Source organism: Ascaphus truei, chromosome 14, assembly GCF_040206685.1.
Source record: "Ascaphus truei isolate aAscTru1 chromosome 14, aAscTru1.hap1, whole genome shotgun sequence".
Taxonomy (NCBI): domain Eukaryota; kingdom Metazoa; phylum Chordata; class Amphibia; order Anura; family Ascaphidae; genus Ascaphus; species Ascaphus truei.
The window spans coordinates 1,225,226-1,250,949 of NC_134496.1; the positions used below are offsets into that span (position 1 = coordinate 1,225,226).

Genomic DNA, 25,724 nt, shown 5'->3' on the forward strand with positions numbered 1-25,724 from the left:
TCACAAGCATTACATTCTTTATCAAGGGTGGCTGTCTGCTGTCTCCGCTTACTTCCTGATTGCCCAACCATTCTTCCTGGGTTAACCCCCTGAGTGCTGTATGAAGGACTCAGATGTACGTTTCCCAGGCATAACTATTAGTACCTGACTTCACCCTGTCACAGGGACTATGTTACATAAGGGATTGAACGACTACCTGAGCTTCTCCATGTTTCTGTGAATATCTGTATATGGTTGTTTTATGTTAGTATCAGGCTCTGCTAGTTCTTTGATACTTTTTACTTAGACTTCTTTGGCTTTCCAGCACAGAACAGCCTGTATTTGTTTTGGATTGTTTTGTGGGGGGAGGATAGATTGTCTTGCAAATCATATTATGTGTTCACCTATTCAAATTTTGTTTTGCATCTTTTTTCTTTCATGAGGAACTTATCCATACAAATGTGGCTTATATTGGGTGTGCTGATAGTTTGCTACTGATGACGATGTGCTGCAGAGTATGCAGTGACGAGAGCTGACTCGGGAGACTAGGGCTCGTATATGCAGGAGATGAAAACATCATTGATGTGTGGCGGCTGCTCCAGGAGATGTCCAGATTCCTCCACGCATGTCGAGTGAACCGGTGCTGTCAGGAGGGATTGCTGCCCCGATGTATGGAAGTGCTGATACACTGACGCTGCATCGCAAGACGTCTGTAGTTCCCATACAGATTTTCCTGTCTACTGATTGGTCAACTCATCATGACGCGGTGCGGAAGCAAAATAACTATCAGGGTTACTCCGTATGGTGTCCATAGCCACATAAATCAGCATTATCAATATCAGCTGTGAGGGAACGTGCTCCTACTTGATTGGAAATCTTATCCAATCACTGTAGTGATGTTGTAGGGTGTTCTCGCATTCGAATCCTCACATATTCTTTCAATAGTAATGTATTCTCTGTCGCTCCTTACTCCATGAAGAGGCCGCGAGGTGAAAAACACGTGTAGAGTTGGAGCCCATGGCGGTGACCCAGACACATTATGCAGTGGCTTATTGCTGTGATGACCTGAGGACTCTCTACCACCTATTCTACACAGCGGATAAGTATATATGGAGACATTATACATAGTTACATAGTTACATAGTAGATGAGGTTGAAAAAAAACATAGGTCCATCAAGTTCAACCTATGCTAAATTTAAACAACAGATACTTTATCCTATATCTATACTTACTTATTGATCCAGAGGAAGGCAAACAAAAAACCTCATTAAGGGGAAAAATTAATTCCTTCCTGACTCCAAAAATTGGCAATCGGATTAATCCCTGGATCAACATCCTTCCCATGTATACTTATTTGGTATATCCCTGTATACCTTTCCCATCTAAAAAGATGTCCAACATTTTTTTGAACAAATCTATTGTATCTGCCATCACAAACTCCATGGGTAATGAATTCCACATTTTAACTGCCCTTACTGTAAAGAACCCTTTCCTTTGTTGCTGGTGAAATATCCTTTCCTCCAACCTTAAGGGATGGCCCAGAGTCCTTAGTACTGCCCGCGGCATGAATAGTTCTTTTGAATGCTCTTTGTATTGTCCCCGAATATATTTGTATATAGTTATCATATCCCCTCTTAGACGCCTCTTTTCTAATGTAAATAAAACTACTTTAGCTAGCCTCTCCTCATAAGTTAGATTGTCCATCCCCTTTATTAATTTGGTGGCTCTTTTCTGCACTCTCTCTAGTTCCATAATGTCTTTTCTTAGGATTGGTGCCCAAAATTGTACTCCATATTCAAGGTGTGGTCTTACTAATGCTTTGTAAAGGGGCATAATTATGTTTACTTCCCTTCCATCCATTGCCCGTTTGATGCAAGATAAGATCTTATTTGCCTTTGCAGCTACTGCATGACATTGGGCACTATTGCTAAGCCTGCAGTCTTATCAGTGTTGATCAAAAGAATTGATCAGAAAGAAACCCTTTATATATAGCACTCAAATGTCACGCATTGTAATGATGGACACAATAGTCCCGCAGTGGTATACTGCAAGTCAGTCAGGTGTATCCGGAATCACCGAGGATATCAAAAATAATACAATTTTATTAATTTCTACATAGAAAGTTAAAAACACAGATACATTATTAAAAATCCCCATACTATTGTGGCTGATATGTGCAGGTCAAATAGGGTAAGTATAATTAACTTCTCAATACAAACACATATCGTGACTTCCAACTATAGCAGCTGGTTGCGATATCAGTGACGTCACTCGAGTGGCGACATCCAATAGCTTCTACAGCTGGAGACACGAGCAGGCTTGTATCGGGCTAATAATATAACATATTTGGTTGCTCATTATTATACCTGCACCCAGAGTATGTGCATATTGATTACTACAATTATGAGAAGTTACGTTGCAATCTAGCTCTAAGCACACCTTCTTTGGTATATATACACCATAAGGTTTGAACTTTGATACACCAGGCTTAACCATTTAGCTGGTAGTGATTTTGGTGCACTTACACACCACAAGATACATGTTGTGATCAACTGCACTGTGTAGCATCTTTGGTATAAGGGGCAAGTGTACTCGAGACATACAGAGACTATTAATACCAGCTGCCCACATTTGACTTGGCCATGCAGGGATCCTGCGTATGATATATACTATACTACACTACCTAGCTCTTTGATATACATCTAAGCTCTACTACAGCTACCTGAAGGAAAGTAGCTATATCCTATTAAGCCTGCTATTATTGAATGTATATACCTTTTATATCTCACTGGATATTAGAGATATCGCAACCAGCTGCTATAGTTGGAAGTCACGATATGTGTTTGCATTGAGAAGTTAATTATACTTACCCTATTTCACCTGCACATATCAGCCACAATAGTATGGGGATTTTTAATAATGTATCTGTGTTTTTAACTTTCTATGTAGAATTAATAAAATTTTATTATTTTTGATATCCTCGGTGATTCCGGATACACCTGACTGACTGACTGACTTGCAGTATACCACTGCGGGACTATTGTGTCCATCATTATAATGTGTGACATTTGAGTGCAATATATAAAGGGTTTCTTTCTGATCAATTCTTTTGATCAACACTGATAATACTGCAATTATACCCTTTTTAGCTCCTGTCATTTACCATTGAATATACAATTACATATGGTGATTGCGGTCTCACTCACTTATCTAATGTAAGCCTGCAGTCTACAAGCACTCCTAAATCCTTCTCCATCAAGGATTCCCCCAATATATCTCCATTTAATTTGTAAGTCGTCTTTTTATTCTTGCATCCCAAATGCATAACCTTACATTTATCTGTATTAAACCTCATCTGCCATTTACCTGCCCACGTTTCCAGTCTCTCCAAGTCCTTCTGAAGAGAAATTACATCCTGCTCTGATTCTATTACCTTACACAATTTAGTATCATCAGCAAAGATTGAGACTTTGCTCTCGATCCCAACCTCAAGGTCATTAATAAACAAGTTAAAAAGCAGGGGTCCCAGTACCGATCCCTGAGGTACTCCACTCACGACTTTAGCCCAACCTGAAAAAGTTCCATTTATGACAACCCTCTGTTGTCTGTCCTTTAACCAGTTTTCAATCCAGGTGCATATATTATTACTGAGTCCAACTTTCATTATTTTGTACACCAACCTCTTGTGTGAAACCGTATCAAAAGCCTTTGCAAAATCTAAGTAGACCACATCAACTGCATTACACTGGTCTAAATTCCTACTTACCTCCTCAAAGAAACAAATAAGGTTAGTTTGGCATGATCTATCCTTCATAAATCCATGCTGACTATTACTAATAATTTTGTTTTCCATTAGGTATTCCTGAATATTATCCCGTATTAAACCTTCAAGTAGTTTCCCTACTATTGAAGTCAGGCTTACAGGTCTGTAATTTCCCGGTTGTGATCTAGCTCCCTTTTTAAAAATAGGCACCACATCTGCTTTACGCCAATCTTGTGGTACTGAGCCTGTGGAAATGGAGTCCTTGAATATTAAATATAATGGTTTGGCTATTACTGAGCTTAACCCCTTGAGAACTCTTGGATGTATGCCATCGGGGCCAGGTGCCTTATTTACTTAAATTTTTTCAAATCGCTTATGAACTTCTTCCTCAGTTAACCAATTGTTCATTAATATGGAGGTTGTGGCTTCCTATTGTGGCACTACTATTGATTCTTCCCTGGCAAACACAGAGGCAAATAATTTGTTTAATACCTCAGCTTTTTCCTTATCTCCAATAATAATCTGCCTACCCATCTCACACTGAAAGGGTCCTATATTTTCTTTTCTCATTTTTTTGTTATTAAGATACTTAAAGAACTTTTTAGGGTTGAGCTTACTTTCTATTGCAATCCTTTTTTCATTATCCATTTTTGCTAATTTGATTGCCCTTTTGCAATTTTTGTTACATTCCTTATAATTCTGATACAATGTCTCCGTCCCTTCTGACTTAAAGAATCTAAACGCCTTCCTCTTCTTGTCCATTTCCTCCCCTACCTGTTTATTTAGCCACATTGGTTTTGACTTATTTCTTTTATACTTATTACCCAAGGGTAAACACTGATAAGTGTGCTTTTCTAATAATGTTTTAAAGACTGCCCTCTTCTACATTTTTCCCTGCAAAACATCATCCCATTATATTACTACTAGATTAGACCTCAGTTTATTAAAATCTGCCTTTCCAAAGTTTAAGGTCTTTGTTGAACCCAAGAAATCTATTTTTTGCTAATTTATTTCAAATGAGACCATGCTATGATCACTGTTACCCAAATGTTCCAGGACTTGAATATTTGTTATTACTTCTACATTGTTTGATATGACCAAATCCAGAACTGCCCCTCTCCTGGTTGGTTCCTCGATAATTTGGGTCATATAATTGTCTTTAAGCACCCCCAAACCCTGTTTCCTTTTGTTGTAATGCTAATCTCATTGCCCCAGTCTATGTCTGGATAATTAAAATCCCCCATTATGCAAACATGACCCAGTTTTGATGCCTTTTCCATTTGCAAAAGTATTTTAGCTTCCCCAATCTCACAGATATTTGGTGGTTTATAGCATATTCCCACAAACATTTTCTTAATACTTTACCTCCACTGCTAATTTCTATCCACAAAGTCTCTACATTTTCATCATTCCCTTCATAAACATCATCTCTTATAATAGGTTTTAGATCCGGTTTAACATATAAACATACTCCACCTCCCCTTCTATTTGTTTGATCCTTCCGAAAAAGGGAATAACCCTCTAAATTAACTGTCCAATCATGAGTTTCCTCCCACCATGTTTCAGTAATGCCTATGATATCAAACTGCTCCCTTGCAGCTATTAATTCAAGCTCCCCCATTTTATCTGTCAGGCTTCTTGCATTAGCAAGCATGCATTTTAAAATAAACTTCAGCCTGTACTATTATCTTATCTGCTCCTTCCTTTCTGCGCCCACTTGGTTTAGTCTTTAGAAGTTTTCTAGTATTATCTGTATTTACTATGGGTGTCTCACTGCTTGTCAAACTCGCACTTGCCCCCATTCTACCCCCATACCACCTTGTATCCTCCTCTATTCCATTTAGTTCATTATCTGTTTCATTCCCCTCCCCCCTCCATCCTAGTTTAAAATTTCCTCCGACCGTTTTAGCATTCCCCCCCCCTAGCACAGAAGATCCCTCTTCATTGAGGTGCAATCCGTCCCTAGAATATAGATGGCACCTCTCAGAAAATGAGTCCCAGTGCTCTAAAAACCCAAACCCCTCCTTCCTGCACCACTTTCTTAGCCATGCATTAACCTCCCTGATCTCTGACTGTCTCCCTGCGGTAGCACATGGCACTGGTAGTATTTCAGAAAATACTACATTGGAGGTCCTTGCCTTAAGCTTTTTTTTAGATCCCTGTAATCATTTTTTAGGACCCTCCATCTTTCTCTAACTTTGTCCTCCTTTATACTCTGGATTTCCCTTTGGGGATGAACATTGTCTCTTTTTTTCTCCTATTATCAACTGGAAGTTTTGCTCAAGTTTTGGACTTATTGGATACATCTCTATCTCATTAATTGCTTTATAGCATTTCAGGGATTTCCTTAGATTTACTGCAATTGAGACTTCAGTCTCCTTCATATACGCTGATTGTTCTAAATCCACTTATTTCTCCATGTGCTTATTGTCTGTATTACATCTTTCTGTGGCATGTGTAGTGTATATGTGTTGAGATTGATCTCTGTTTTTCTTAGGTCTTTTGATCACATTGATGACCGGTTGGTCTTGCGTATCTAGGAAAATATTTTTTCCTTAGGTTTGCACAATGTATTCTATGGCACCAGCCTTTATTTATGGGTGGTGGTGCAGCAAGCGTATCCTGTCAGCCTTGATTTATATGCATGTTGTGTTTATTTAGGGTCCCGCTCCCCCTGTTTTGGTTTTTATATGTTTTTAGCATTTTGATGACATTAAAGTTTGTTACTTTTGTAGTGGATATTTTGAGTACTTATTTTTGAGACCTTTTTGTCTTGTTTGTGAGATAAATATATATATCATACACAATGGTTTGGGTTTAGAGCTTGCAAAGACAGTGTATGTCTAAGGAGATCACAAGAAGAAACGCCTCAACCAAACCCAGACCAAGATTTGGACCAAGCTTATCCCTTTTTGCCTGAACTTCAATCTCCATCGCACCCAGCTCATACCACCTGGACCATTCTAACCCCATATTGGACCCAGTGCACCCCTCTTCAGACCCAGATCACTACATCTCTGTAAGGACCCAAAAGCATGGACTGTGTCAGTCTATACAGGCTCTTAGTATACAGCTATGCAGGCTACACCACCTGACCTTCTATGGCCTATAAGAATGTCCTGTCACCCAGTGTATCACAACAAATTTGCTACCCTGGAGGCAGGTTTTCTGTTTTCACTGCTGTTTGGAAGCTCCTAGTCTTGCTGCTTCTTTTTGCGAAAACCTGATACCGATTTCTGGCTTGACCGATTACTCTGCTGCTTGCTCCCTGCTCTGATCCTTGACTTGATCGACTATTCTTCTGTTTGCTGCCTGCCCTCACCCTGGATCATCTGACTACACATCTACCTTCTCCTTCCTGAACTCTCTGCTTATATGGCACAGCGGATCCGATCTCCTGGTTCCAGCTACCAGTTACTACATACTCTCCTGTGGATTTACCTTCAAACCTTGACAACCTTGGACCTACAGTAGCACAGCTAACTTCAGACCCAGCTCACCTACCCTCAGACTCATCGTGCCCCACATCAGCCCCAGCTTAGACCAATCACCAGTCTAAATTTTACTGGTGCTTTGTTCAGGGATAGCATTGCATTGTCAAGTGTTATCTGTTTGACACTTGTGATAACAGCATATCTTGCACACCTGTGGCCAGATCTGAAACTGATCATGTACAGGTACCTAGCATGAGCAGATAATAGACTCACTGGGGGAAAAATTAGAGCATAGACCATATTGTGAGTTGCATGGGTGGTCTCTCTTCTCTTGTGGGTAGACTATTGCAAGAGATAGCACCACAGTTGTACAAAGCATCCTTAGCCCCCCCCCCCCCCCCCCATATACCGGAAACACACTGTCCTGCTCATTCAGTAATTATAACATTGTTTCTATAAGTTTCCCCCCCCCCTCTACACCCCAGGTTGACCAGCAGCAAGCAGTCCCTTTGCCACTTTTCCAAAGAACACCTGTGGTAACTGAATCACAAAGGCAGAGACATATCCCTGTAACTGGTAATCCTCTACTTGACATACCTCTGTCCATAATAGTGAGGAAAACCTTGGAAATATATGCTTCACAGTGCAGGAGAAAACCACATAGATTTACACAGTTCTTTTCCAGCATTATGTGCCATTAAAGCTTAATGCCAACTTGGCCAGAAAAGTAAATTTTGACGGCTCACATTGTAATAATGCTATACTGAACAACTTGAACGGTGCTATTTTAGATAAATAGTAAAAATATACCACTACAGAATTGAAGATGCAATTAATGGACTATTAAGGCTTCTGAGGATAGTGGACTGGTGTAATCATTAACTCATTGCGAATGATAACACAATGAAATATTAAAGCAATATCTTTCTTTTGTTATTTGGGCAGGTGACACTTTGTTGTGAACTAGTAGTTTGGGTGGGCTGCTTTGTAAATAATGTTGTTGGTTTCATTCAATGCTGTACTGATACAATACTTTTCATCCATGTTCTCTAGTTCAGCACCTGCTCAATGTCCCAAACACATAAAAAAATCTTTTGAAATACTGTATTGTTTAATCATTTATTTCTGTTAATCAGGCACAGGTAAGTATGATACAGGTACTTTACAGCACTGTAAGTACTGTATGGCACTCAAACCATGCCTGCATTAATTGTTTCTTTTCATTTTCAGAACTGCAGCAGTGAAAAAAGGAAGGGGGGATGTGTAAGATTATAGTACTGTGTTCGTGTACAGTACTGTACAAACCAGCCTGTATCTTACACAAACCCCCCTCTCCCACCCTCTCTCAGTACAGTAGTTACTGTATAGAAATTCGTTTGTGCAAAAAAAATGTGTTTTTTTTCTGTTTCTGTTTTGCATGTCTGTACAGTATTTTCAGAGCTGCAGCCCCCTCTCTCCCCGATCTACCCCCCATCTCGCAATGCCATAACGAAGAGAAAGACAAGAGCTAATGTATTTTTGTACTGTATTATGCATTAAAAAATAAAATGTATTTTTTGACCGACCCCCTATTGCAGACCTGAAATTCTTATGAACAGTACAACAAAGCATTGCACTTCACATTAGTTTGGGAAAAAATATATATAAAAACAAAAAATATGTTTTATAAAAATTATTATATTTGTAATGTTTAATAAATTATTTCTGTTAATAATGCACAGGTCTGTATTCATTAACCAATAAAATTCTATAGAAAAATACTATTTTCCTGCCTTAAGGATTATCAAACATGTCTTCTGCCCAACTCATGATAATCACGCTACAGTACATATACGTGAGTGGCTCTGTTGGAGGGGGGAGGGGGTGTTGTATTGTTGATAAGCTTTGAACTTCAAGTTGACTTGTTTTGTAACAGTACAATAGCAGTTTAGAAGGGCTTATCGCACTTGCGCAGCTCAGCCTGTATCTCACACAACATGTTAATCTTATTACTAGTGGGGGGGTTGGGGTGTTGTGTTAAGTTGTTGTTAAGTCCACCGTGCAAATGCAAGTTTAGAAGGGCTTAGCTTATCGCACTTGCGCATGCGTGGCGGGCAGAAATGTGAGACAAGGCTCGAGAAGATTAAAGCCACAAAGCCAACCAGTTGAAAATGAATGGTTTGTGAGAGGTGTCGATAAGAAGTTGAAATCCATGAGCCTTGTGTGTGTGTTGGGGGGAGGCGGAGAAGCTGTATGGAGGATTACCTGTAGTTCAAAGACATATTTTCAACAGGGCAGCATAATGTTTTGATCCCCACACCCCCAAATAAAAATCACAGTACTACAGTATATCACCCACCTCATAAAGAACGTGCATGACTAGTGTAGAATTAAAAAGCAACAGTACTGCTTGATTCTCATAACATCCATAATTGTTATGCAAGCCCATGTCGATAACCCCCAAAAATATATATTTGTAAAACTTGAATCTCATAATATCCATAATTGCTATGCAAGCCCATGTCGATAACCAAAAAAAAAAAAATGTATATATATTTTTAAAACTTGAACTAACTTCTAAATGAATGGGAAGTCATACACGCATGCGCAGGAATGTGATGCCATGCTCGGGAAGATTCAAGCCAGAAAGCCATCCATTACAAATGAATGGTGTGGGAGAGGTGTAGATAAGAAGTTGAAATCCTTGAGCCTTTTGTGTGTGCGGGGGCGAGAGCGCTGTATGATGGATTATCAGTTCAAATAAATATTTTCAAAAGGTCATCATAATGTTTAATGCGCAGAAATGTGATACTGTAACACGCCTATGCGTTTCACACTGCTCTGTGTATAATACAGATACAGTACACACGCTGCTCTGTGTATACTACAGATATAGTACACACGCTGCTCTGTGTATAATACAGATACAGTACAGTACACACGCTGCTCTGTGTATAATACAGTACACACGCTGCTCTGTGTATAATACAGACATTGAATTGCTATTGGATTTTTATGACAACAACTCGCGATTGCCCACTTGAGTTTCTCGACAGTATTGCAGACAACGTTAAAATGCTCTTTTCTGATCCGGACAAAACGATAAACAAGCCGCGTGTTTAAGTCGGCACGATTCAAATAAATTGCGTGCCATCGCATGGGTATTCCGATCTACACACTGCGTTAAATGTTCGAATAACGGCCGCTCCATCAGTACAGTGACACAGCACTACCGTATCATTAAAGTAACATTTGCCTTTTCACAATAATTAAATAGAACACAGTCCATTGAACAGGCATATACAACGCATGCAGAGAGGTGCAGAATTACTCTCTAATTAATGCATCATTATTTATCAGGTGAAACTTCACAACAGACACCCAGCAAGAGTTGGTGGAAGATTGTTTTTTTTTTTTTGTTTTTTTTAAAAGCTTTTTTATTTTTGTACGTTTATACAGTAAGAAATATTGTTATGAAACATTTACAGAACCAGAGCACCAGTTTTCTTATACAATAAAATCCCTATTTACTGTCCCACAACCATGTAGTCTATTATCCGCAGTCACATTTTGCTACATCTGTAGGTTCCCATTATCTTAACCGAAGAAATGTCCAAGCTGTGGTGGAAGATTCCTCTTGGGTAGGCACCAACATTATAAGCTTGTACCACCTATAGGTAGGACCTGGGATCCATCCTGTTAGATGAAGTTTATTGTTTCCTGCAAGACTACTGTTTGATGTGAAGTTACAGTTTGTTCCTGTTACCTTTGGAGCCTTTACAACAAAGATAGATATCTATATCTATATATAGCAATGGCACCATTTTATCTGCCTACTTTCATTGCCCTGCTCAAAATCCCAGTAGCCTGCTGGCCAGTGTCACTGACTACCTCCAACCTCTTCAGAGCATGTCCAGCCAGCACAGCAGTAATTGCCTAACAAACACAGTTGAATGGTCCAGTTCCAGAGAACCACTATAGTAACCATGTGACTACTTTTCAACTAACCATGTGACTACTTTTCAACAACGCCGTTTCATCATATATCTTGATAAGGACTTCATCTTCAAGAGTCAAGAAACACTGAAGAAAATGCTTTAGTCATCAGCTACAGTAACAACTGAATTATTTGAGAAAATAATGAACATGACACTTGATGTCCAGTATAAAGAATTTCATAAAACCATGTGACTATGTAAATAGCCAATACTGCCAATCGGAAGTCGGAGGAGGTGGTATGGTTTCAGTCCCTCCTGGGTCACTAGCACTCCATGTGATCTTCAGCAAATCACGTAATGCTCCTTTCTTCCCAAGATATACTTGAAAACAAATGGTATATCTCAATGTATCTTTCATGGTAAAATATCTTAATAATATCTATACAGTATAATATATATACACAGGTGGTAAAAACTCCTGCTTAAAACACACAAGTTTCATAACCATATATTTTTTAATTAATTCCACTGTTTACTGAATGTTTTTGTTCCATGTTATCAAGTATTGGATTAGAACTTGTACTGTTGGTCAGACAGAGACAGCTCCCGGTATTATCCTACGGATGTGGGTATATGACTTCCTTATTGTAACGCTGCTGTGATGGGAGACACCCCGTGGAAGAACACACTCTTCTGTCAGTTTTTTAGTCTCGATGTTCCAGCACAAGACTGTTGCAATTACTTCATTCTTCTCATCTCGTCCTCCTGTAATGAATATTTTATTGCAGCAGGCAGCTATTCCACAGCTCGCTCTTTCATGGGTAAATTTTGTCACCAAGCACCATGTGTCTTCAAGAGGGCTGTAAGAATACATCGCCTTCATTGCACCACCTAAAAAATAAATATTAGTTCCACATTTAAGAAAATTATAAAATTAGTAACAACTGAATAGGTCCACAATTCAATCCCAATGTGCAACAATCGCTCATAATTTAAAGAAATCTCAAAGTGTGTGATATATATATATATATATCATACTTTATATAAGTTTGGTGGGTGAAAAAGGCGACAAAAAAACTCCATCGTATAGCATATACTGTAGCAAATAAAAATAGCAATTGTGAGCACATTCACATGTCTTAGGCAGGTCTGCAACCCTGCCTTTCACCACAGTACAACCAGCCTCACACTGATGAGACCCATAAGGTCGAAACGACTGTCTGTGAGTGGTTTTACTAGCTTTGCATCTAATCCCATGCTGTTCTTAAAAGCTGTGTGAACAGTGAGTAATTATTTTATGGGTTCCATGTAAACAACAAAAAACAAACAAAGATGCCCATAGCTACTTCCAATGTGGCAAAAATACACAGTGCAATACCTATACTATATTCTCTTGAAAAAGGGTCATTTAGTTCCACCCTTTGGCCAAAGCGTCTTAAGCCTGCTAGCCAGCCTGAATTCTGCACCACAGTCGCCAGCCTGGTCTCTCCTGAATGGGGGGGATACTGTAAGGGTTCCAGTCCAGGCTTTGGCTGGAACCCGCCCTTACCGGGCTGCTGTGGACATTTTGATCACTGGTAGCCTGCTATATTGCCGCACCTGTTCCAGGGCTTAAATAGCAGCCAGTCACTCCCAGTCCCTGCCCAAGCATTGTATTTTATTGCTGTGTTCCTGGCCACCCTGGGCTCTTGTTCCTGAGCTTTCCCCATTCTTGAACCTTCCGTGTGGCTTGCCTGCTGCTGTGGCTTGCTTTTCCCTGTGGCTTCCCCATTCCTGATCCTTCCGTGTGGTTGCCTATTGCTGTGGCGTGCCTATCCCTGTGGCTTCCCTTGTTCATTGGATTTCCCTGTTGCTGACCCCAGACCGTGAACCCGACCTCGCTGCCTTCCGCCTGCACTGACCTTTGCCTGTCGCCTAGATTCTTCACCACTGCTGCCAGCCCTGACCCCTGCTTCCATACTGACTATGGATACTCTCACAGGACTCTGAACATTGCCCTGGTCAGTTTATTTGCATCCCTACCTGTGGGTCTGCTTCCTGTTTGGAGATGAGCACCGCTACAGAGAGTTCTGGCTCAAAAACCAGCATTATTATTGAAAAGTACTGATTTTATCAGTAAGTTTCTACTGAAGTCTGTGATGCTAAAAAAAACAGTGAGACTGAGTTCAATTTCATAAGATGCAACATAAAATCAGTGAGAGCCAACACGTCTGAATAATTCTGGTTGGCCACAAAGACTATTCTGTTTTCAATACTTGCAGTGCTATTATCAATGTGTGTATTTATGTAAATGTGACAATGTGTATGTAAAGACCTGTGAATATAATTGTTTATATTAGTGTGTCTGTGTATTAGTGTCATTGTCTGTGTGTATCAATGTATGAGGGAATTTGTGCTTTGGGGTAGTGATGTACCGGGTACCGGGTACTACCCGGTACCCAGTGTTACCCAGCGGCTTTTCAGCTACCCGGAAATTACCTGGACCCGGCAGATGGAAAGTGGACCCGGCGCCGGATATCCAGGTAATGTCAGGGTAGTTGAAAAGTATCTCTTACTTACCTGCTGGGAGCCTGCGTGGACATCTGAACAGGTAAGCAGAGGTGCGGGGGCGGTGGGGCATCACAGTCATGTGGAGCCTGCGCGGGAGCTGTAAGACTCCATTCTGCACTGTGAGCTGGGACCATGTGACCGGAGCAGGAGAAGAAGCTTTCCTATTGGACAGCTGGCTGTCCCAGCTCACAGTGCAGTATGGAGTCCTGCGGCTTCCGCGCGGGCTCCACACTGACCGCTGATGCTGCCCCACCGCACCTGCACCTCTGCTTATCTGTTCAGATGTCGCCGCGGGCTTCCTCCACCCCAGGTAAGTTTCCTCCACCCCCAGGTAAGTGAAAAAAACGGGTAGCCGGGTACCCGGCTGGGTACAAGGTGCCAAATCCTCCGGGTACCTATTACCCGGTTTTAAGAAAAATGTAGGACCCGGTCCAACACTACTTTGGGGTTACCACTAGACAAAAAATAAGTTATGTTGAGTAAAAAAGTGACAAGAACCCCTCCACGTAAAGTTTACAGCAAATAGAAATACAAATTGCGAGCACATTCATGTCACAGACAGGTCTGCAAGTCTGTCGTTCACCATTATCTTAGCATACAATGCTTCCACAGCAGCCAGGGATTCTGCTAATGACATGCAAAACACTTACCATATGTCTCTGTAGGAGACAAGTGCAGAGGTCTGACCAGGGAGACATACAGTAGATTTGGGAGAAAAAGCCCTGAAGAAGTCCTTTTCGGACGAAACGCGTTGAGGCAATTTTTAGAGCCAGTTGCTGACAATCTACAGACATTGAGGAGCTGTCTGAAGCTCTGTACCCTCTCAGTGTGGCATTCCCGGGTGCATGGCCAGCACTATTTTTTACTCAGAGTGGGATTACATGTTTTGGACTACCTTGGGTTCTTCATATGTCTGCAGCTCTGTAAGTGCTTTTTTATTTATATAAAATTTGTTCTAAGTTGATACACTATATGGTTATAAAATGTATATCTATATATACAGTATTACACTATGTGTGTCTATTTCTCTACATCCGCATAATATCCTGCTGCCTGTGAGCCTGGGAATATCCTGCCGTCAGAGACCATATAAGAAGAATCCTGACTCCCGACGTTTCTCTACTACAGTTTGGTTAAACTGATTAACCGAGATGCCTGTTTTTCCTTACTAAATGTGAGTGCATTACCATCTTTATCTATATCGAATACATGCAGAATTACACTGTTGTGTTTTCTCTCTTATTTTTATATCATCTGGATGTGAGTGCGCATTGGATCCTCCTACTCTACGCCATGCCTAGTGGTTGAAGAACCCACTTTTCACCCTCTGCTGCACCCACCAGTTTCTTCCTACATCTTTAAATTGGGACTATAACTATCCTATTTATATTCACAGTATTTTTTGTGCTCGTTTTCTTTAAGCAAATAGAAATACAATTTGTGAGCACATTCATGTCACAGACAGGTCTGCAACCCTGTCGTTCACCATTATCTTAGCATACAATGCTTCCACAGCAGCCAGGGATTCTGCTAATGACATGCAAAACACTTACCATATGTCTCTGTAGGAGACGAGTGCAGAGGTATGACCAGGGAGACATACAGTAGATTTGGGAGAAATAAATATTGGCTTTTATTGAGCTCGTAGCTTCAAACAATACATTTTTTAGGGAGCACACAAAACAAACAAAACAGCCAATCACACTGTAGGGGCTAACTCCCTCTCGCAGTTCCTATCTGCAGGGCTGGGGGCTTAGGCCTTATACCAACCTCTGACCCAAAGTCCAGAGAGGTATCTGTTATCAGGGGCTCTTTCCCTCAGTCCGGGTCTGCGTTGATGTCCGTGGGGCGCACCCTCTGGTGGGTTCCAGTGACCGCTGTGTCCTAGAATAGAGGGGCTGGTTCCCTGTGACCCCTTTCTGCCGCATACACCTCCCATGTGTTAGAGAGATCTGTTCCTGGGAATCTCTTTAAGCAGCACAGGCTCTCTGTACTCAAGAGGCGCATGTGCAGTTTTTTGCAGCACACATTTAAACCTGCTTGATGAGCCAGGTGGAGAGTGGCAAATTGACTCTAGCTACAATTAACCAGCTGGACTCATCAGCTACAGAGAGGCTTTATGTGTGCTGCCTTTTTAAACTGCAGAAAGGTCACGGTTACCTTTTGCTTTTATCCATTTCAACATGGACCCCTGTGAGTTTATGCCTGCTTTGTGGTTAAGATGCATACATTGCTGGCATTAAGGGTTAACATATGTACATGGAACATGACACTTTTACATACATGCCAATCCTCCCATTTTACAGTAGGGGAAGAATCATGATTTTGGATCAACCTCCTCCCTCTCACTCCACTGCATCTCTAGATTGCCTGCAATGGGCAAAAATCAATAAAAGCTCACACTCCACACTCCTCATTTAATTGATCTCTGGCAGATTAGACCTGCCTGCTGCTGACAGGAAGAGGGAGGGGGCTCCTGACAGGCACTGTGTGCTGTAGGAAGCAGATGGATCTAGTGACAGCTTGAGGGTATGGCTAGTATCAGCTGGGAAAACTGGGCGAAGGTCAACTTTCCCGATTGCCAGGGAATACATGTTGGCATGTACAGTATGATATTTAGCAGAAATGCGAGCCCCTGCACACTCCCCAATGGTGTACTTAAGATTATTGCAGCACTCAAAGCTCTCCCTGGACCCCTGATTGCCAAGATATTTAACTTTTTTTATTCAGTGTCATCTCATGCTGATGTAACAGCTTTCTCTTGGCCACCAAAATGAAGTTGACTTGAGTGCCAATTATTTTTCCAAGACAATAGTTCTTTTTTCAACCTCATCTACTATGTAACTATGTAACTCTTGGCTATTAAGCATGCACTTCAAGAATGGAGACATCTTCTGGAAGGTACTGAGAATCCCATTTCAATCCTCACGGATCATAAAAACTTGCTCTACTGTACATTGAAAGCGCTCATCGCCTTGGTGCTCGTCAGGCCAGTTGGTCCCTCTTCTTCTCTAGATTCAATTATCTAATTTCTTATATTCCTGGATCAAAAAATTTGAAGGCTGACACTTTATCCCACCAATTCGTGGTAGAAGACAAGACTGAAGATATTTCGGAGACTATTGTTCCTTCTAAGTATATTATCTCTGCTAATTCTTTTGACGTCCTGGATGGGATTATGGCTATGCAGACGCGCAGTCCTAGAGGTCTTGAGTTGCCGGAGGGTTATTTATATGCTGCTCCACAATTTCGCAAACATTTTTTAGAGTGGGGTCATTTGTCTAAGTCCGCCGGTCATCCCGGTACCAAAAGAATTCCGGATCTCAACAGACGAACATTTTGGTGGCCTAATATGCTCAAAGACATTGAAGATTTCATCAAATCCTTATCTACTTGCGCTTAAAATAAGACTACTCACAACAAGCCACCTGGTCTTCTACATCCTCTGCCCATACCGGATCGTTCCTGGAGTCATCTTTCGATGGACTTTATTGTTGAACTTCCTATATCCAGAGGAATGAACACCATTCTAGTTGTCATCGACAGATTTTCGAAGCAATCACACGTTGTTCCTCTCAAAGGACTTCCCAATTCTGCTACCTTAGCAGATATCTTCATCAAGGAGATCTTTAGGATTGATGGAGTACCCATGTCTATGGTGTCCGATCGCGGGTCCCTATTTATTTCAACATTTTGGCGTGCATTTGATTAGAGGATGAATATCTCACTTCTATTTCTTCAGGGTTTCACACCCAAACCAATGGAGAGGCCGAGAGGACGAACCAAATGCTAGAACAATACTTGAGGTGCTTCATCTCTGACGCACAGGTCGACTGGGTGGATCTCCTCCCATGGACAGAGTTTGCTTACAATTCGCTTAGGAATGAATCTACACAGGAATCTCCATTCTTTATTAATTATGGTTTTCATCCGGCACGGCTCTCCATCACTTCTCCTTCTGGCAGCAGACAACAGAATTCATTCCCTGCAAGACTCTTGGAGAAATATTCAGAGGTCTCTCGAGGAGGCAGTTTGCAGATAGAAGTCATAGGCTGATCGTAATCGCCGTAAGGCACCCAACTTTAAACTAGGGGACAGAGTGTGGCTCTCATCAAAGAACATCAGGCTCAAGACACCAACTCTTAAATTGGCGCCAAGGTTTCTGGGCCCATTCTCTATTCTGAAGCGAGTTAATCCGGTAGCATACCGTCTACAACTTCTTCTCTCCATGAGAATTCCCGCTGTCTTCCATGTGTCTCTTTTGAAGCCCGTTTTCCAGAGCTCTCAGTTTCTGATACTTCCTCGAAACCACTGCCTATTATCGTACAAAGACAAGAAGAGTATGAGATCCAGTCTATTATTGACTCAAGACGTTCCAGAGGTCCATACAGTACCTTGTTCATTGGAAAAGGTTTGGACCTGAAGAAAGGTCCTGGTTTCCCCATCACCAGGTACATGCTCCCGTTCTGTTGAGGTGGTTCCATGCCAGGTTTCCCCACAAACTATATTGGAGATGTCCTGAGGCCGCTCCTCAAGGGGGGGGGACTGTAAGGAATCGGGGAACGCATTAGGACAAGTAGTTAGCACTGTTATAATTTATATGTCTAAATTATATGTTCCAGTAAACATGTACTAACACATATTTTTTCTTTATCCTTTTTCTTCTCTCCCATTTTTTTTATTTTATTCAGTATGGAATATTATGCATTATAGTTGCTTAATATATTGATAGGATTTTAAAAACATTATATAAATATGTATATTGGTTGTTTTTTTTGGACAGATAGGACTGTGTCTAATCCACCTTCCCTAAAATTGATATGGATTATGTGATTGGTTATGCCATGAATTAATAAGGTGCTTTTTTAATCAAACCTTCCCAATCTCCTATCAAGGAGGGTTTTAAATAGCACGCTTTTGTCTTTAACAATCATCCCTGATGAAGTAGCACCTGCTATGAAACTTGTTGGATTAGATTGTGTGCTATTGTCCTATTTGAGCTTGCTCTCAAGAACAGCTCTTTATTCAATTTTTAAGAATTTATTGCATTGAAATTTTTTTTTTTAAAGTTTTTCACTTATCCTGCTGCTGACCAATGCAGAGCGGTCTTGTTGCCCCTGGTTGCCTCTGAGTACTTGTGCTGTAGCTATTGCACTGATTGGAGTGTTTCTGAGCTCAGGCTGCACCTGCTTGGCTGATGGACGCGTGACTATTCATATTGTTCTTAGCACTTACACCTGGGACTGGGTCCGGGTGCTTTTCCTAACCGGAGCCTTTCCTCTTCTGCTGCACTGCAAGTATTTGCCTATTGGAGACCAGGACCGAGTGCCCTTTTCTGCAGAGCTGGTTTCTCTATTTAGAACGGGACTGTTACTGCTATTACAACCTGGAGTGGGTGATGTCCCTACGTAGGATGATGTTCATGTGTATCTGGACCCCCGCTTGCTCATTCAAACATCGCTGCATGGTTGGCTTCATTCACAGGACCCTGCATTAACCCTATGATGATCAAGGGAGCCTGGTAACTGTATCACTGCAATTTTCACTTATTCAGCAGTTGTTTTATATCCTTATGTATTTGTATATTTTCCATATTTCTTTTTTACAAAAAATATATCTTGTTTTGAGAATCTTGTGCTTGGTTTTTTTCTATCCTCAACCCTGATAAAGTCAATGGCCAAGCCCTATCGTCTTGGTACTTAAGCCTGATGGGTCGATAAGGTTTTGTAAAGATTTCAGAAAAGTCAATGAAGTCTCTAAATTTGACGCATATCCCATGACGAGTTAATTGAGAGGTTGGCAAGGACCCTTTTCTAACCACTTTAGATCTCACAAAGGATTATTGACAAATTCCGTTACGTGTCGGCAAAAGTGAAAACGGATTTATCTACCCCTGATGGCCTCTTCTAGTATATGGTTTTACCCTTTGGCCTTCATGGGGTGCCTGCAACTTTCCAAAGGTTAATGAATACATTGTTATGGCCTCACTCGAACTATACCTCAGCGTACTTAGACGATGTAGTACTGCACCGACACACTTTATTCGAGCAAATGCCCAGTATGTACCTGGCAGATACCTGGAATGCGCCGCTCCTCACCTCTGACAAGCCCCGTTGCGTTTGCCTTCCCAGCCTGGGTTCATGCCTGGCTGACGGGCGGCTGATCTGTTAAATGATAATGATTAGGATTTAATAGGCTGCAATGCTTCGCGTGTCTACCAGATGGCATAAATTCATGAATTGTAATGCAGTATATATATATATACTGTGCAGTATTGCAGCCAGCGGGAATAAAATGCTTCAATCCCTGCCTGGAAAATAACCCAATGCACTCGGGCAGAAAACAGTCACAAACCTCAATACACCCGGGTATACCCGAATTCGTGGGACTAGCCGAGCTCGAATAAAGTGTGTCGCCAGTGTAGTTCATAGTCGACATGGGGTCTCACATTTACAAAAGTTAGAGGCAGTGTTAAGAACCTTTCGGGAGGTGCATCATACAGCCAACCCCACTAAATGTTCAGTCAGGTTGACAGAAGCAAATCTTGGCTATGTTGTGGGTAAGGAGACTGTAAAACTCCAGCTCAATCAAGTAGAAACTGACCCGTCCCCTTAGAAAGAAACAGAAAAGGACATTTATAGGTATCATGGGTTACTACAGGCGGTTTCTATCCCATTTTGCCATCCTGGCTGTTTCGCTTTTGGACTTAATAAAAGCAAGAAAAAGAAAAAAAAGCCGGAGCACTGCAAAAAAAGACTGAACTGGCAGCGGGTAAATTAAAAGTTATTTAATAGGCATAATGCCAAAAACAAATGGACAGGTAATCCTCTGACGCGTTTTGTACTTGGCAGTACTTTATCAAAGTGTTATTTACCCCATCAGATCAAGTTTCTTAAATAGGTGTCTCCTTCAAACGTACTCCATACCCACTGTGTGTAATCAAACTGATGTGTAACACCAGATGATGGATCTCAATCTACCAATGGGGGATTCCGTATTGAAATGGGAGCACACCAATCCAAGACAGCTTGACAAAAATCTGTGTCTGAACATACAAATAAACAGAAAAAATATGAATTTTTTTTCGGAAGGGAGATTTGGTTCTGGTTACCGGTGTAGTGCTGCTCACCTGTTAGGCCACGTCCATACTCCTGCCTCTCATGCTGAGGCGCGCTCACGCTGTGCCTGGTCAGCGCAAGCTGGAGCTTTTGCCTGGCCTGGCCGGCGAGGCAGTGAGTGCGCTTGCGAGGCGGGCAGGAGGCGGGGCGGGAGGTGGGGTGCGGGGTTGGGGGGCGGTACTTGGGACACTACCCTCCCCAACCCCCCCAAGCATAAACTCACCCATCCCGCTGGCAGGCAGTCTCTCCCCCGTCCCCTTGGGACATTTCTTCTCTCTCCCCTGCGCAACAACTCCCCCCGCTCCCGTCCACATCTCTCCCCCTACTCCACTCACCTCTCATTGGTTGATTTAGAGGTCACGTGAGCGGACTCAGTGCTCAATCTAAAATTTCACTGTCGGGTGAAAGTCAGCACACTTCCGCATGCCTGCGGAAGCGTGCGCGATATCCTGCTATAGCCGCTCTCACTGCAGCCGCAGGGGCTCACTGAGTGTCTGCCGGTGTCAGTGGGAATAGACAGGACAGGCTTTTGGATCTGTAGTTTTCATCTTCGGTGCAGTACCTCCATTCAACAGGGCCTATCAGAGATAGGTGCAGTCCCTGCAGGAAAACCTTTTTCCCTCTCCCTGAAAAACTGTAGGCTCAGGCAGGAGTAAAACATAACGGTGGTCTTTATTCTGCTCTCACAGCATACAGCAATAGCATCTTGACATACACAGCATTCCTGAATTTGGGCTGCAGCCCATTGTTGTTACTGGGGGATGGTCCCAGGTGTTAGCCCCGGTGTGGGCAGTAGTTTACTGCAGCAAGAGATAGATTTAACTTTAACACTGCCTGCGCTGGTACCGGGACTTATGTGATAGGCAGGGAAATTAGTAGCCCAGGGGGAACCTAGCTACACATCCATTTAATTTCATAGTCCAGCATTGACCAGGCATACTGCATGGTAATGCTGATACATTTTCTAAGGGGCACACTCTGTGTACGGGCTGCTCCGTAATGTTACGCTGGAGAAGGGGATACAGTATGTGACAGAATAATAGACTGTATATTATAGTAGGTGATTGCACTATGCTTACTTTTCAGTATGCAGGGGTTAACTCCACTGGCTAGGAAATCCACAGGTGTATCTAATTAATTCAGCTGGCCAGCTTTAAAAAAGGAAGAGAAAAAGCCTCTCTGGGCAGCAGTCTCTCTCAGAAGGTGACAGAGAGTGACAGAGAGCTGACATAGGCTGACATAGGCTGACATAGGCTGACATAGGCTGACAGAGAGCAGACATAGGCAGACATAGGCAGACATAGGCTGACAGAGAGCAGACATAGGCAGACATAGGCAGACAGGCTGCTCACCCTTCCGTGCTCCCTAAAGAAATATATCTCCAAGGTAAGGAGCTAAATTGTACTTCCACATCCTGTTGGATTGGAACTAGTCTAGCTAGCCAGTCAGATAGGCTCTGTTACATTTAGTTAGATTCCCTAAAGGGGAGAATGCTTTTGTTTTTTGCTGTGTTTGCCTTAAACAGACAGTGTGCCTAATATTTTGTTATTGTTGTGGACAAATAAAACCACCAAAGTATTATTTCACTGGAAGAATGTGTTCACTGTCACAGGTGTTACATGTTAGCGTGCATTCCCTTTAATCCAAAGCAAGTCTGCAATTTGAAACAAGTGGGGAAGTAAAAATAAAGTTTTGATCCTTGTATCTGCATTTTGTTTTTTTATTTTGACCTGATTAAAACAGTGGCCTATCCCAAAATCGAATCTTGCCGTCTCTTGTCCAAAGTTTCTAGTAGCCTAGGAAACAGCCATAATATAGGTGACATTACCACTTCCAGGTCACCACTTGGAATGTATTAGACTATTCTCAAAAGTTTGATGTGTTCTAAGATGGGCAAAAATCAGAAGCAATCTGATATTTTATTTCAAAGAATAAGCAAAACATTTCTGAAAACATAAAAGTTTGTTGTTGTTTATAATAAAGAAGAACCCCCCGATGGCACAGACATAAAGACAGATAAGAATAGTATGGAGAATTGCACCTTTCATACTGTACTGTATTGTAAGTATTATGGGAATGCTTACCAACAACATAGATGTGATCATGGAAGCTCACGGCATTAATACATTTAGCTTCCACTGGCATGGATGATTTTAAACTCCATTTATTCGTTGCTGGATCATAACACTGTGTTTTATCTGTAGCTAACTTCCCATTTGGTCCACCACCAATAACATACAGCTTCTTCAGGTAGCTTGTTGCAGCAAATGAACTCGCACCGATCATCAGAGGAGCTACCTGTACAAAAAACAAACAGAATAAACAGCAGGTCAAAGTATAGTGCAATTCCAGCTGTTATAAATAGCACTATGTTTCCATGGTTTCTACAGAATATTTAATTGTACCTATGTACAGCACTACTGTATGTTGAGCATTCAATCTTGTCTACTATGAAATTTCCTTTCTTAAAGCGTGATATCAAAATAAAATAAATGGACTCATATGGTAACCAATCTCAGCTGGGACAATGGAGACTATTGCACCTGTCCCAGAGCTTTAAGCAGCAGCCAGGTGCAAGCAAGGTGTCTGATCCATTGTGCTTCTGGACCCCATGTTGTTTCCTGTTTTGTTCTTTGCCTTCCCTGAACATTTGCCCTGACTTCTGCTTTCCTTTCTCCTGCCATGGTCTTGGACTGTAACTCCATCTACGTTGCTGCCGTTGCCTTGACCTCAGCCTGTGATCCGAATATTTTACTTGATCGAAACTCAGTCCCAAGACTTGTGGTCAGTCTCCATATGCTGCCTCAGCCCTGCGGGTCAGCCTCCTGGTTAGAGACGAGCATGTCACAGCTGCCCTGGATACTCCTACCATTCCCCCCTAAACCAGTTGAAGTCTCCAGACACCAACATCCCTTCCCCAGGTTAAACAGTGGTCTTCCCTGGAACCCCTATCCTCCTATCAGGCCCGGGTACTTGACCCAAGAAATTATTACTGTCAGGAGGATGTGTCACGGTGGGAGACTGGGATAGATGCCCCATCCTGATGTGCCATGGGGATGAAACATTGATGTTGTTTGGCTAGGTGCAAAATTATCTGGCAAATAATGGCCATTAATACCAGGAAGCTTCACCAATTATAAGGCAGCATTTCAATAATGCCCTCCTGTTTAGCCTAAAATTAGGTATAATGCTTTAACTAGCCCCATATCTTTTAAGTGGTGCTACTCCAATAGACACCATATGATGCTGGAAGACACATACTGTACATATTCAGCCCTATATTTGTATTTTTTTTTACGTGGGGTAGCCATTTGTGCTTGTATGTTTAAAGCTATCAAATTACCAACAAACTATACATACAATAAAACAAATGTTAAGAAGTTATTGCATATATAAGTGCTTTTATTTGATCAAATATTGCTACGTGGGATTAGGGCTTTACTACTGTATGCCAATAAGTTAAAGGAAAGTGTACATAAAGCCTTAAAGTATTAGTTTAAAAATAGAACTACCAAATGACAGGATAAATTAGTATACTCACTTTCAACTAAAATATCTTGTTTGAACATTAATGACATGATTGTATCAAAGTGACATAGGTGAATTTTAGAGTTTGTTTACAGTAACCAAGAAACCCCATATACAGAAAGAGATACAGAGGCCCTTAGCAGACCTCATGATACTCAAACCAGTCATGTATAAAAAGCAAACACCAATATTGATAATGAAAGGCCTTATAATGTTTAGGTATACAAATAGAACTGGCAAAAATATCCATTTCATAATACTCACACTATGGGGCCTATGCTATAAGCGTTGATAACTTATCGAGCACTTATCGGCCAAAATGCCTACTGCTATTCAGTAAGCCTCAATAAGTGGACGATAAAGGTCTGAATCGCCAAAAATTTCAACTGTCATAAAAAAAAATCTCTGGCCGATAAGTCACATATCGGCAGGTTCTGAAACTCGTGCAATTCTAGTAGCCGCGATTTAGGTTATCAAGGCTTATCGCAGCTCTAGAATGGCGAGTTTCTTCCAAAATCCTCTCCTGGTGTGAGACTCGTGAGAAGCTGCTGTGAGGGGGCAATACAGGACTTAGAAAAAAAATGTGTTTTTTCTGCATCCGATTGATCAGCACCGGAGACCCAACACATGGATCCCATGCAATAAAAATGCATTTTCATGCAACTTCATTACCTTAGTTGCTAACCTTTAAGGCAATGAAGAGGTTAACCAGTCCCCCTAGACACCAAGGGCCAAATACCGCCTTCACCCACCCCCGCTACCCACAATAAACACTAATACACACCTCCTCTACCCCCATGATTGATACCAGAGGCCACGGGTGTCCTCAGGTGGTCCCCACAGGTGTCTGCAGGTCCTTGGGTGGTCCCCACGGGTGTCTGGGGCTCCCAGGTGGTCCCCGAAGGTGTCTGGAGGCACTCAGGTAGTCCCCACAGGTGTCCGGGGCCCTCGGGTGGTCCCTGTGGGTGTCTGGGGGCTCTCAGGTGGTCCCTGCCAGTCCCTGCTGGCCTGTGGTACCAATCCTGTGGCCATAATTTTTGTTGCAATACATTGAAATAAATACACCCCCCCCCAAACACATACAGTACAGTAATGGGTAAAATACTGATGCAGCTACGAGAATTCGAACACTTGCCTGGGAAAATCTGGGGCAATACCCCATTAATGCTGCAACATTTCTGTGACATTTCTGCAGACAGACTAATAGCCCATCGGATTAACACAGGAGGCTCCCTGGCAGTACCATTCAAACTGAAATACTCCCAGTTCGGTATCAACATGTAGGCCTCTTGGTACCAGTGTCCTAAGTCTATGTATCCAATAGGTTTCTTTCGTCGTGAGCTCAAGATCTCTGTTCCCACCTCTCCAGTGTTCGTCTATCTTCTCTATGCTTTGTTATTTCAGGCCACTTGAGTCTGCATGATGGTGGGTACA

General features: G+C 41.9%; 1 protein-coding gene across 2 annotated transcripts in view; it reads right to left on the reverse strand.

Annotated features, from left to right (window-relative positions):
• KLHL6 (kelch like family member 6) overlaps positions 1-25,724 on the reverse strand; it is a 147,716-nt gene that overhangs the window by 38,366 nt on the left and 83,626 nt on the right. The window contains exons 6-7 of one of the 2 annotated variants that reach the window (XM_075569480.1): positions 22,847-23,060; positions 10,146-11,985 (exon numbers count right to left, since the gene is read on the reverse strand). In XM_075569480.1, the coding sequence (XP_075425595.1) occupies positions 11,684-11,985; positions 22,847-23,060 (516 nt within the window). In that variant the 3' untranslated portion in view covers positions 10,146-11,683. Of the gene's footprint in view, positions 1-10,145; positions 11,986-22,846; positions 23,061-25,724 lie in introns of those variants that run through there. The other variant, XM_075569481.1, reaches the window with a different exon arrangement.